This window comes from Magallana gigas, chromosome 2 (assembly GCF_963853765.1).
Source record: "Magallana gigas chromosome 2, xbMagGiga1.1, whole genome shotgun sequence".
Classification (NCBI taxonomy): Eukaryota; Metazoa; Mollusca; class Bivalvia; order Ostreida; family Ostreidae; genus Magallana; species Magallana gigas.
Genome location: NC_088854.1, coordinates 5,283,935 through 5,299,080, shown reverse-complemented (window position 1 = coordinate 5,299,080; position 15,146 = coordinate 5,283,935). Strand labels below are relative to the sequence as shown.

At 33.2% G+C, this 15,146-nt stretch overlaps 1 protein-coding gene and 1 long non-coding RNA gene across 2 annotated transcripts; one reads left to right on the top strand and one right to left on the bottom strand.

Moving 5' to 3' along the window:
• Positions 1-7,130: 7,130 nt before the first annotated feature.
• Positions 7,131-9,462, bottom strand: LOC136272668 (uncharacterized). Its single transcript, XR_010710660.1, has 4 exons — positions 9,332-9,462; positions 8,778-8,876; positions 8,218-8,299; positions 7,131-7,291 (listed from the first exon to the last, which is right to left on the bottom strand). It is a non-coding gene; the product is annotated as an uncharacterized lncRNA (long non-coding RNA).
• Positions 8,989-13,224, top strand: LOC136272667 (ankyrin repeat-containing protein DDB_G0279043-like). Its single transcript, XM_066074671.1, has 3 exons — positions 8,989-9,594; positions 11,794-11,892; positions 12,491-13,224. Exons 1-3 carry the CDS (start codon positions 9,294-9,296, stop codon positions 12,856-12,858), a joined length of 768 nt encoding a protein of 255 aa, XP_065930743.1. The 5' UTR covers positions 8,989-9,293; the 3' UTR covers positions 12,859-13,224.
• Positions 13,225-15,146: the final 1,922 nt, after the last annotated feature.

Genomic DNA, 15,146 nt, shown 5'->3' with positions numbered 1-15,146 from the left:
TGTTGCCGTTGTTCTCTTTGAAAATCATTTGGTTGTTTTAAAATTAAAGGTTATTTAAGAAAGGTAGATTGTTCACCACAGGTAAGAATTGCAAAGGGACATTCCTGGAATCCACTGTAACTATTTCCTAAAAATTAGACATCATTTTGTCTGGCACACTCCATGTCTAAGTGACTGTGATTTCTGTGGGGGTTTTATTGTTTAATTGAACTCCGTGGGCTGCATAAGTCAGTGTGGTGTCACTGTCTTCTAAACCCTTCCTGCAAGATCGTGCAAGCAAAGACGACACGTCAATATTGTTTCCGACATTAAGTTCAGAAAGATTAGTACTGATGAAAGATACAGTTTTATTTATAAGCCATTTTGTTCAACATAAAGATCGATCAAACTTTGACTAGTTAGAAATGATTGACAGGTTTAAGATGATTGACAGTTTGTGCTGTACATCACCGCAACGATGACGCGATGACATATGTTGAAATGTTGAAACATATCATGACAAGAAAATTAAATTTTTCTCATCAAATCAAAATTGTTTGACCCTCGTATAAAAATCCCTTATGTCTTGTTTACACCAACTTTATCGATTTCGAAAACTCAATTTTGGTATCTAAATTACGCAACATTTTATTTTATTTATGGAAGTTATATTCTGACTGCTTTATTGCTTTACGGAAATTAGTATAGAAAGAGGAAGCTTCATGGAAAATGCAATATGTTTAACAAAATATTTTAGTCGTCCCATTATGTAATATTATGTCATTCCTACAAATCAATCAATATAAATCGCTACATTATGCACTCAAAAATATACTGTTGATATTTGGGGTGTTGAGATACGACCGGGTGAGGTTAATTCAGATACTTTCCTTACTTATGTAGCAATGTACCTTCATCACTTGCATTTTTATCTCTCGGTTAATTTGATACGCAAGGGCATGTTCTTCGTATAAACAGTTTCTAAGGCGAGGCAAGCTACTGACAAACAAGTTGATAAAACAGGACTATCAACAGTCTCGTGTAAAGTCATTTTTTCGTAAGTTCTATGGTCGACCATAGAACTTACAACAACCTTGTCAGTAAATACAATCTCCCACTGGGTCGCATGCTCATTGACGTTTTTCATACTAATTGTTAGACCATAATTAATCATCTAATTGTCTACGGACTTTTCGGGGGGGTTTTTCTTTCGATTATGACAAACAGCACACGGTGGGTGTGACTGGTCAGCAGAGGATGCTCACTCCTCCTAGTCACCTGATCCTACGTCTATCTTTTTTGAGGTCCGTGTTGCTCTGCTTTGAATTTGTATTCCGTTTTATGGATTTTTGAGATGTTTGACGGTTTGTTATTGTAATTTTTTATACAGAAAAGGGTGTTCTTATAATATAACACCAATCGACTTTTACCGTATCTACAATACTATTTGTGATCAATATTTTTTCTCAATAAGGTTAAAGTCATTTAAGCTCCCTTGAGATTAGAATTATCATAATGGTTTCATTTGCTGGTTTTTTTTTCATCTGGACATACAAATTGTCTTATTAGGAATCGGAATCATTTGTTAATAAGATTGGTCAAAATTGACACATTATGACCAATTTAATTTCATGAATTGTTGGATTGGTCGAAATTGACACATTATGACCGATTGTCTAACCTTTCCGCATCAATTGGCGCATGAATTAAGAAACATTTAAAGTCAGAAGTTTATTCACTATACACAGTATAATCAGTGTCCTCATTCCTTCAATAATTTCATTTAGCTATGTCAACAGCAAGTTCATACTAACTCATTACATACTATTGGACTTTTGGTTTCTGTTGATGTCTTCAGAATAAATTTGATTGTTAATATCGTGCCAAGTGTTTTTTGCATGTAACCAACATGCTTAGCAAAATTGAAGAGTTTAAATAACTTTTTAATTTACCTCTCATAAACATTTTAAGAAAAGTAAATAACCTAATCTTTGTTTATCATTTGGAATTGAACTTTCAGGAAATCTTTCATGAATTTAGGATTACTTTCATGAATCAATCGCTGATACTCCGTCATTTTTTCGTTTCTTTTTGGTAATTGACAGCCATATTCAACTGATGACTTAGAAAAAACATTCGACCAATCAACGTCTTTGGCTAGATATTAGAACCTTCATTTCCACTACCGCTACACTGATTTGAGGTTCAAATATCAAACCCCCCTCTAAAAGTTTTTTGTGGGTTCCGCTTAATGCCATAAGAACTGTATTTTGATTCAACTTTGCGCTTCAGACAATCAACAAAAAGGTACACGATTATTAAAAACAAAATTAACGCGATGTATTTTTGGTTGTCATGTGTGATTTTCTGTTTGTGGTTTTCATACGATTAATGGCCCTAACAAGAGAAGACAATAGCGCGTCGATCAGATTGGTCCAAATGACATTGTCAGCGAAATAACTACTCCCCAATACGTGGAAATACACCATGATAAATTCAATAATTTTCCCTTTCCTTTCTGATCTAAACTGTTGTTTTGCTCTTTTTCAAGCATATGTGTGGTGTACCATTTCTGTAAATTATTAATTATATACGCGAGGTAACCAACTTTGGTTACTTGAAATATATATATTCTTTTTTCTTTTATAAGCCAATTTTTTTTTTTTTTTAAATGACTTGATCCAGATGCGGATGTTAAAATTCACGACGATGTTTTTAAACTACTTCGTCCTTGAAGCTTTTTTTATTGCACTACTTTTGACTAGAAAAAAAAATATTCCATTTTTAATATGTCACTAAATAAAAGGACCTTTTTGGTAGGTATACTTCATATAATATATGTTTATGAAAATATTACTTTTAGCACAGAATTATCATTAAGTCAGTCAGACAGTAGTGGATGAGCGCTACTGACATAGACTTGTATTGATATTGTAAAAAGCTTCTAAATCTTTCGTCTTTCTGATTTAAGTAGAATTTGTCTATTATGATTTAGTGCGATGAAAGCTTTTAAATCGAAAGAAATTATATTGATAAGACTAGAATGGAAGCACTAGTTCAAAACTGTGATATGTTTTATCCATTTAGTTTGCTATGTGGTTTTGGGGGAGGGGGTTTTGGGGGCTACATTGATTTCTTACCCAGAATCTTATTTAGAATTTTTTTTATAAAAATCGCACTACATGATAAGGAAAAATTCAAGAAAACAGTTCAAATCTACACTATAGAGATAAATGAAAAAAAGTTCAAAATTAATAATAAAAAGAAATATACGAAATCTTAGTTTAAATCTACATTATACATTTAGATAGAAATACAACAAAACTTATTTAATATCAGCATATGGTAAGAAATAAAAGAAAACCTCTCTGAAATCCTAGGGGTCATGGATTCAAGAATTGTTGGAGTGAAGGGTCGAAATATCATTGACGATAGAAAATGTATGATTACCCTTACACATGCAATGATATTTTAATCATCTTTGGCAATGACCTTGAAATTAAAAGAATTTTTCAATATCAAAACAATGCAACAAGAACACTAGACGTTACTAATTTTGGTAAAAGCAATTTCTGCAAGTTTTGGGTCTACTTGCACTAAACATGGCACAAAACACTTTTTGCAAAAGGCTTTATATATTTTAAATCGAAAGACCATCACAATTGATAAAGACCACATTTTTAAATTTAAACTCAACCAAAGGACTACTGTTTAAAAAATTCACTTTCTTAACATCCTGTACGGTATATATTCTAATGAAGAACTTTAACTTTTTAGGTACTTGTTTTTTACCTTTGCAAGCATTTTGTTCATAAATCTGATTATACTAGGGTGCTTGCATTGTGACATCATGAATTGTAGTGTTGCATTGATGTTTTCTTTCATCTTCATTCATTTTCAATGAGCTTCATACTCTTTTCGTCAATCGATATTAGCCTAATTGCAGATTCAATCAAAAGTGGGTTACATTGGTTTGCATGCATAATCAAAAAACAAGAAAGTCTTTTTTTTTAATTGGCTCTAAGTAAATGTTATGCCCCTTTGAATCCCAGTTGTTGGTTTGTTGTAAAATTGAATCTAAATACTTGAAACTAAGTGATCATAAATTACCCATGATGTCTAACTTGAATGTTTAGATAATATTTTTTTTATCTAAAATATCGTTAAGTAAAAGAAAAACATATTATACTTTAAAATTCGATATGATTTTCCTAAATCTTAACAGCGCTTTCTTCTCAATGAGATTAAAATGTTCCATAACTGTCCAATATCCACGATCAGCCAGTCCTTCTTAAAGTTGGCGCTTACTCAGAAGTAAAAAAAAATTCCGATGATTATGAAAAACCATCTATTCTATGTTTCAAACCTTTGACTGTAATTTTATTTTTCACTTTCAAAAAAGTGGGTCAATTACTTACTTTGTAAGTTATGGCCATTTAGCATTTTATGAAATGTTCAGGTAAATCCCCTAAAACTTTTCACTATGATTGAGATGCTCTTATTGAGAAAATATACAAATAATCAAACTCTTTAGAAAGTGAAAAAAACAGTTGATGAATGACACTAGCACTAAATAAACACAAAGCATTCAATTTTCATTACAGTCTTTCAAAAATTCCGAATTTCCTCTATAGGTTTTCAAACTACTACCCATTTTTTATTCGGTTTAATTTTTTTTAAAACTGCATGATGATAAATCATTTGCAGTATAAAACTACTTATATTCACCTTATTCTGCTGGCATGAAATTCATATGAAGTCAATGTTTTTGCATTGCGTGCCATACGACTATCATAATGAATAAGTGGGTTAAATCAAAAACAAATATGCAAGATTCTACTACAGTTATTGGCGAGATCAAAGAGATGCCGCGGACATTATTCTCCAATACACCACGAACGTCATCAGTAAATTATCAGATCGGAAATACCTATTTGTCTTGCGCTGACCATTAAAAAGTACAACTTCAAATCGTAAAAAGTTTTAAAATTACGTCAATTTCACGTGTTAGTTCCAGTCAAAACATGTGTATTGCCTCAATTGTTTATTTTTAAGAGATCAATGCGGCTGTTCATAGCACCTCCTAGCACATTTTCACTGCGTGTTTTTACATAAAATATATAACGTGTAGTAGTAATTATCGTATTAAATTGCCCTTAAAATATTAGGAACATGATTCAAAGATATTTTATAAATAAGTAAAGAGTATTAAAAATCCAAAGAAAAATTATGTCGTCTGCATGTGATTCCTTTGATCGATACACATAAAAACATTACTATATTCTGTCCCAAGTTATTGTTTCCATCACTTTTTGATGATTTTTAATAAAAATACATATACCTGTGAAAGAAATAAAATTGAAATCGATGAAAGGGAATATATCCAAGATATTTTCATTGAGCAAGTATCCCTTTTCACTCATAAAATTTCACAGGAACGAAAACAATTTTCTTACGGAGATTTGTAATGGGAAATGTTTACATCTTTTCTCCATTCGGAATACACTCGGAATACTCGCGCAATTTTTTAACATTATCATCCGGGCTTATTAATGGCTGATGCAATGCAAAATCTCCGTAGACTTTCAATTTTTGGATATGTATTGAAACCTGAAGCGGTAGAGGGGGCGTTTCAAAACAGATAATCTGGACATTTTTCATATTAGTGGATGAACGTAGTTTGAGCACAAAGGTATTTACTATTATTGAAATATCAAGCAAAAAGTGGTGGAAGCAAAAACTCGGGACAGAGTATAACAAAACCATTGGGGTTACACGGAACAGCCGTCAAAATTATCTAGATCGTCCCTCTATAGAAGAAACGATCTGTAGAAATACTTGGCTGTTAGTAGAATAGAAATAAAGTACGAATTTTCGTGAATGTTGCAGGATAACCTCCTCGGTCTCGAAATGTTGTTTGAAATATAAAAGCATCGGCTAACGCCTCGGCTTCTATATTTCAATACAACATTTCTCGACATCGGAGGTTATTCTGCAACACTCACGAAAACTCGTACTTTACTTCTCAAATATATTGACAACAAATTAAATTTTAACTGTCATTATCATAGTACCGCTAAAAAATTTAAGCGGAAAAACAAAATCTGACTTTCGCGTCGGTTGACAATGGTTTTCTCGGGGTGTCAATTTCGACTGTTACCCTCCCAAACAGGCACTATTTATTTTGTTATACTGAATGTCTTAATTTTTAAAAATTGTTTACTGCTTTTATATAGGAATAACGTGAATTCTACAGCGAACCGTAGGCGCATAATTTTCGCGCATGTAACAATTTGTAATGTTACCCGTTGCTAAGTGCGTTGCTAACACTGAGGGTAATAGAACAGATTATGAACTGCGTCTTAACCAATCAGATTTTAGTATTTAACATGAAAGTATAACAAAACAAAACAAGTTCTTACCTTGAAAAGATTGAAATATTGAGAAGTTTGACTCATTGGTATACGGTATACTCCCCCCCCCCCCCCCCCCCCACCACCACCACCACCACCACCACGGATTATGAATTTCATGATTTTTTTTTTTGAATAGGTAAACAATTATTTTTGGAACTATAGGTATAAACAAAACAAAACAAAAAACAAAATAAAAGCTTTGCGTCGGTTGACAATGGTTTTCTCGAGGTGTCAATTTTAACTGTTACCCTCCCAAACAGGCACTATTTATATATTGTTACATACGCGTAAATTATGTGCGTACGGTTCGGCGTACAATTCACGTCATTTCTATATAAAAGCAGTAAAAAATCTCTAATATTAAGACATTCAGTATAATAAAATAAATAGTGTGTACCCGTTGCCAAGTGTGTTGATAACGCTGATGGTAAAGGAAAAGATTATAAACTGCGTCTTAACCAATCAGATTTCAGTATTTAACATGAAAGTATAATAAAGTAAAAATATTGATTGTTTTGTTTTATAATTTATATCATATAAAATTTTTGTGTTTAGAACACTTAGTACTCACGTCATTGAGCTTTATAATAATCCGAATTTGACAACTTAAATCCTCAATAAACATCAGCCTTAGTCTATTCAAATCATGATCAGTACCAATCCACCTCAATATTAATGTTTACAACTCCACCTGATTCTTTGTTTATGTAATCAACAAAAATGAAGGCGGCATGAATGAAGATATCTATTCAAGACTAAAAAAATTAATACAAGGTTGTTTATATAATAAGATCAATACCAAAGTTGGAGCAATTAATGCATCTATATGCGCCGAGGCTCAGTGGTGTTGTCAACGCCAGGATTCGTTTACATTTTCAAGCAATGGAAGATTCTTTCTGCAAGTTAATGTAAGAATATATAATTTTTCTGTGTCTTTGTGATAACACAACAAATCATATTTGTAACGTATAGTTCAATACATTTCATCAATGACGTTAACGACAAACCGTTGAAGCGTAGGCGGTGTTTGCATAATTATACGAAATGAAAATAAAAAAAAACATGTCAAATGTTGATATTTAATTGTATGATTGATAAAAAATCAGTTAATATAAGTATAAAGGAATGATTCTTTAACTATTATGAGGTGATATTTATGGTCTGAACGTGATCAAATCTATTTCAAATCCCTTCGGACTCAGTGGCGTCGGGAGCCAATTGAAAGTGTGTATGTGTGTGTGTGTGGGGGGGGGGGGGGGGGGGGGCTAGACTAATCCTCAGAAAGCTGGACAAAACCTAATCTCCAAAAACATGAAAATCTTAATCCGGGGGGGGGGGTATACCTATAGTTCCAAAAATAATTGTTTACCTATCCAAAAAAAAAAATCATGAAATTCATAATCCGTGGTGGGGGGGGGGGGGGGGAAGTATACCGTATACCAATGAGTCAAACTTCTCAATATTTCAATCTTTTCAAGGTAAGAACAATTATGTTTGCTGTGACAAAAAGTGTGTGTGTGGGGGGGGGGGGGGTGCTGAACCCTCTATGATGCTATGTGTCTATTGGTTAGGTCTAACTTTGCAAAAAAAGTGGGGGGTTGAGGCTAAGCCCAGCCCCCAGCCCCCACCCCCCCCCCCCCGGTTCCGAGGCCTATGGGACTTAACTGGATTTGATCACGCCCGACCAGAATTGTCATTTAATCTTATTCAAAGAATAATAGCTTATTCCATAAAAAAAACGGACACAAAATTTAATTCAACACAGTATGTTATCTTAAACCACGTGAGGTTGAAAGCATTAGAAATTACTCTCATAACTCACGAGGTGTTGGAGAGAATAACTCAAAAACCGGAACCGGATTATTTATTTACTTCATGTTGTGTGCCTGGATTCCCAGTGGTGTCTAAAAATATAAACATTGTGATTGAAACCATAAAATTAAGAAAAGGATTTTTTTGTTAATAGATAAATTTAGATTTTAAAAAGAAAACAGTAATAAGGAAGAGGAAGTCTTAAAAATTTACAAACAACATCGGTTCAAGAATAAAATGAATATTTGGCCAGGCCGTTTGCTCGCACGAGCTGTAATGATGCAATATTTTCTGAACGATTCTTCGTAATTGCGACGCAATGATTGAACTGGAATAAAATCAATCGATCAACTTTGTCAATTTATAATTTTTCACAATTCATATTTATATTAATATGAGAATTAAAACGTTTCGTCTTGAAAAAATCATTATTTGGAAAATTAATGATTTGTTGAACAATCTTGCCTCTTATTTTCAGGGCAGTATTTATCATCAGGGCTCATCCAGTCAAATGTTAACAGAACAAGTAATTATTTTTCCACTTAGTGGTTTGCACATCTTTAGCTTTACCTTATGATATGTCCACAGCTTTGCCCGGGGCAGGACTGTAACAATCTGAAGTGATGTATGTATACGCATGTCCTTATCATATCGATCAAAATCAGGTTACTGTATTAAGACAAGAAAAAATACATCAATTTTTCATATTTTTATAAGTTAAAACCAAAGGATTATTGCGTATCATTATTTTACAACAAAGACAAAAGAAGTCGCTAATAAATTATGATTAAATTATGACAGTTACCAGTTCCGCGTGGCTAAATCTACGTTCGGCGAACGACAAAATGCCGTAAGCGTTGTATTAATTTCTACTTGTTGCATTCATTTGCCCTGAAATATACTGCGGTTTGTGTTAACGAACGCTCTCTATTTCCTCGTGAAAAGAAAATTTAATCAAACTTTCTTCATTATCCTTTGAGGACGGATCAGTGAAATATTTCAGGTTTAGCAGTGATTTTTTGTCTTGGATTAACGACTTAATTCACCACGGATACCCCACGGGAGGATCGGCGAGGGGAGGGGGACATGACCCTCACGTCATACCCCTCCTCTTGGAGTCTAACCTCTCAATCCCCACTCATAAATAAGAAACGTCTCACTCGTTCGGATTCCGCCGGATCACTCCCGGATAACATATTGGACAAAAGAGACGCCAAAGGTCGGACCACATTTTTCAACGCCACAAAGGTCGGTGATCTTGAGGAGGCGAAACGTTTGTTTAGCGCGGGGTCAGATGTCAACAAAGGGGATATCTACAGGATCACTCCGCTCCATGAGGCCGTAGAGAGGTCAAACCTAGAGGTCGTCGAGTTTCTGATCGCAAAAGGTATTTATCACCAATGTTAACCATTATAAGTATTGGTCTAGTAAACCTCGTACAGAGATTGATATGGAAAATAACCTATTTTACACTACATCAGAACGATAAAATATGATAATTTTTCAGCTGGCCAACAAAGTAAAATACAATGTCTCAGAGTTAGATAGTGTAAAGTTTCAATTACATTGTACAAAACTTTCCTACTCTATATATTCGGTTTATGTAACCGGAAATGCCATTTGGAGGTCATTCAAAACTACTTCATGACGCTCCAAAGTCAGTCTTTAAGATTAAATTTATTATTATGACGTCACAGCGTTTTCAAATCTTAGAACTGTGTTATGAATCCCTTTGTAGGAAAGTGTAAGGAAAATTAATCTAAAGACGTCTTGTAATTTTAGCTATCAAATCTGGTGAACGTTCCTTTGGTGACGAGATATACGATATCTCATTTTATGTAAACTAGGTGGTACTTGCATCTCTTTAACCTATCATGTAGCAGTCTAAAATTAGCCTGTCGTTGATGTTACTCATCCTAATTACCCTTTGTTTATCAAAGTCATCGTCAGTGTAGCGTACCAGAATATGCAAAACCTGGAACTCATTTTTGGTCTTTATCGCAGTCGGCATTAATCACGTGGTATTTTTCGTTTGCTTTGTCTCAGTGACTATGCTGGTGTACTAGTAGATATATCGTATCTTTAATTTAAATAAACATCTAATGATAAATAAACAAAAAAATGTCTCTGCTTCCTAGTGTCTGCATTTTATTGTCAAAAGTGTAGTTTTGATCTACATACGTGTTCGGAAACAATAAAAAAGAAACATAAACCCACTCTCATATCCACTCGATTGGAGTGGACAAAAGCTAACTTCTAATAAGCAGGACTTTTATGGCAGGCAACATCCCGTATCAATATCAAGAACGTACATAGTACATTATGAACCTTTCCTGCAGAATCATCCTTATCGGCATCGTACATAGGGCATGCCATGCCATACAACTGCGGATAAACTGTTTACCCCTCCATAAGTACGTTCCGGACATTAATGGAGATTTTGACAATTTATCTAGGACTGACATTTTTATTGTCGCAGTAAGCCGAGTGCTGTTGGGCAAGTGCAAGTTCTTTCCAGGTCATGAGCTGATGGTCAGAGTCGACCTCTTCAGACTCACATTAAGTTGATCAGCCAGTCCATGTCGTTCTAGAACCCTCGATTACCCTATAATAGCACACAGTGCCAACATGCTCTACTAAATAGTGTGGTCATGTTTTCCGCGAATATTTTTTCCCTAATGGGTGGATTTGACATTAGAGCGTAGTCACAGAGTGTTACCAAATAAAATTATGTACAACATCTGGTCATCATCATATCTAATCTTTTAGTTATGCATGTTTGGATTCGGTCGCTAATTGGCAGTTGACAAAATGAATTTACATCGTAATAAGGCTGTTTCAATGCTTGACAATTCCATTTATATGAGTGAGAGGAAGTTTTGTTATTTTGTGAATTATTAACATAATCTGATTATCTCTTATTTCGATTGACAGCTGTTCATAAAGATGTGTCACGATTTTGAAGCAATATATGTCGTCGCAAATCAAAAATATATTTCTTCTTCCACTACAATAGCAATCAGTTTTGACAGCCTTTGAATCATAGACAAAGAACCTTTAAACCAATTAGAATACAAATATAAGAGATATAAAGAAAAGCTCTGAATATAGGCTATAGACAGATTTCAGATTTTCTTTTGTTTGTATTATATCAATTAGTAGTCATGCAAATGGACGGAAAATCCATATGACAGCAAAATGACTCAGTTAAAGTGAAACACTGGTTAAATTTATACATTTAAGTGGTAATTATCTTTTATCATCAAGACACGCATACAAATTTAAATAGATTCAATTACATGTCTTGTTATAATAACTAAACAAATATGAAATGATAGATAGTTCAGTTATTGTTGTGTGGGCAAAGATGTTGTGTATGAGGCTGGGTGGTCAACAATTTAACCATCAAATCTGCCTTAAACTTTGACATGTGATATTTTTGTCTATAAACTAACATTTAATTAAGAAAAATTCTAATATACAGAGTTCTTCTTCATAAGGAGGTAAATATAGCCTAAAATGGTCCTGACCTTCGAGCCCTCTTAATGTCAAAAATGTTGTTTAAAATTGCTCTCCTTTTTTACAGGGTGTGATTTGAATGCAAAAACAATTCTGGGACAGACACCTTTGATGCGAGCCGTACTGTACGATGACATTGACCTTGTCAAATACCTTCATAAAGCAGGTAAGAATGATATAGGTAGAAAACACTGCGTGGGCTGCCTTAAGGTCACGGGATGGCATGCGTGTTTACTGTGCGTGTTGGTAAGGTTGCAGGAAGGTAAACAAACAACATAAATCACCTGATCTTCTATGAACTTGAATAAATGTAGTTAGTCATCTTTGAAGATTATTTTTATATATTTGTAAGATTATATATATATATATATATATATATATATATATATATATATATATATATATATATATATATATATATATATATATATACTAAAGTCATTTTTTCAATTAAGTTTAATACAGAACGGCTGATTGGTTAAGGCCAATTTGACACGCAATAAAAGTTCTAGATAAAGCTCTTTGTAGAATTTTTTTTTTTAAAACATAATTAATTGTTGCATTTCAAAACTTTCAAGACGTTTTTCTGTGCTGAAAAAATTCTGTCTACAATATATATATTTTTTTTATTTTAAGTTTTATATTAACCTATGAGTCGTTTACTATCCATATTCCATGATTAAATCCATTACAATGATCAATATTTCAAGTCTTTGTTGAACGGTTACATGACTCATCAGATAAAATTTTAATAATGTTTTTAGGTGCAAAGTTGGACGAAAGAGATTGCACTGGTAAAACTGCGTTACTCTTAGGAATTCAAGAAAACAGAAACGAAGCCTGTGCATATTTAATCAGAGCTGGATGTGACGTAAACATTCACAATCGTTTGGGACACACGGCCATGTTGATAGCTTTGAGGGGAAATAAAGCGCCAAATTATTACATAGGAAGAAAACTTGTAAAACATGGCTATGACCTGAAAAAAGATGAGAAATGGATTACACAAGAGGAACTAGAAGCCGTGAATGTAAAACCTAACGTGGTGGACAAGATCTGTTCTAAGTTAGGGATAACGCTGAAACGGAGTTCGTCCAGCGCCGGGAAAAAGGACCAGAACAACTCGAACTAACGCTAAAAAAATAAACAAATCATCCACACAACCACAAAATAAACAAATCATCCACACAAACAAAATAAACAAATCATCCACAAAACAAAATAAACAAATCATCCACACAAACAAAATAATCAAATCATCCACACAAACAAAATAAACAAATCATCCACACAAACAAAATAAACAAATCATCCACACAAACAAAATAATCAAATCATCCACACAAACAAAATAATCAAATCATCCACACAAACAAAATAAATAATCCACACAAACAAAATAAACAAATCATCCACACAAACAAAATAAATAAATCATCCACACAAACAAAATAAACAAATCATCCACACAAACAAAATAAACAAATCATCCACACAACGGAGACGCAAAGGCAATAGGTTAAAAGGAACAGGATATCATTGCTTTGACATAGATTTCACTTGCTTTATGGATGCTTTTTGCTGGTGAAAAGAACCCAGATTTTGAAGCACTGTCGTGATGATATTTACGAGAAAATACGAGTTATAAACCAGAGATAATATTGTGACAAATCACCATAGCATTCATTTAACTGTGTTACTATATAACACTCCATATGCTACATAGCAATAGCCATTTTTGACTTGTTGACTTCATATTTAACTGTTAATGTACTTCGGAGATGCTATTAAAGGAATTTTCTACATTTGTGTCAAAACAGTTAATGTTCTAAAACATAAATCTAGCATGTCTGGCAATTTATGTTAGGTATATATGAAAATACTTATAATAGATACATGTTTCATTTTTTTATGCCCATATGACATAAATATTAAATTAAGAAAGACATCCTTTTTAGCTTTAAATGGCGTATGTGGGGGTTTCTAATATACATTTGACTGCAATTCCTTTCCTTGTACATCAAAGAAGAAACAGCAGCTATTAGAACTTTATTTTAGGCGGAGTTATTCAAAGTGTTTCTAGGGGTGCATCTCTTACTGCCACTTGAACCATTAGGCGCTGAAAAAGGCTTCCATGTAGAAATATGAATAAATAGAGACACGTTATTATAAAGTATGAAACTTCAACTGTGTAGTTTTCAGTATATCTGAACATATGAAGTTAATGCACACTCCAACATATATGTGAAGATGCAGCAGCAAACATGTAAACACAATATATTATTCAAAATCTTTAGGAATCAATATTATTTCATACGCACACAACACAGTGATTATGTAAGGATTATAATGAGCTAATTTACTCATTTGTGCAGACAAATCTATGCATTGCTGGACATCCGGCATTGGTTGGAAAGTTAAATTCCCCAAAATATATTTTTACTTTTAAGAATTAACATAGGCACATTGTAAGTTCAAATAAAGGTGACAAAATATAATTAATAAAACATACCTGTCCTTTTTTATGGACAACTAGCGGCTTATGGTTAAAGTGTAATCATCTGAAAAGAAAAGAATGCTCATTCTTTGTTTCATGTAGCAGAAATGTTATTACATGAATGACAACGTTAACTAGCAAGACTATCAAACCTTCCGTAGACACGTCACTATTCTTGCATGTCCTTCTTATTTTATCGTTAGAACTGCTGAAGTTTTTTTGTCTTTGCTCTTTTAGATGATGTATATATTTTGATAATAATTCTGTCAATTTTAAACACCTAAATACATATACTTATATACACTACATGACTATTATATAGAAAGGTAGCAGGCTTCTTTTTACAATGAAGTGCAAAAACCAATTAATTAAATATACATGTAAATGTTATTCACCTGATCTGATTCGTTTGATATGCCTGTCTTTAAGAATCGGTCGTGATTAGAGCCTAAAAAATCCGGTCCTAATAAAAAAAATACCTGATGAAATGGCAACTTTTTACTAGGAATTGTCCTTCACGTGTGGTATTACATGTATTTCGTATAAACAAATTTAGACACCGCTTAACAGTTGTTTGATCGAAAATTGGCTGTCTTCGTTTTAGTAGTTTTAACCTTTTTTCTCTGGAAACGAATTATTAATTTTGGTAAAAATTCCAACCTATAGAGATAACTTGTTAACAATGAAATAGATGGGTAGCTTTTAAAATTTTTCACTTCAAAAGTATCAATGTATCTTCTTAAGCTTGCTTAGCAAACTGGGGTTTTAATTATATTTTTTTAACAAAGCCGAGGTTCATTTAAAATTCGTACAAAAATCCAAAAACCGATTCAACACTTTCAAAATTCACGGAGGTCAATTTTCAAACGATTTTGCAACCTTAAAAAAATTTTGCTTTAATACATTATCCACTTGAATTTCTT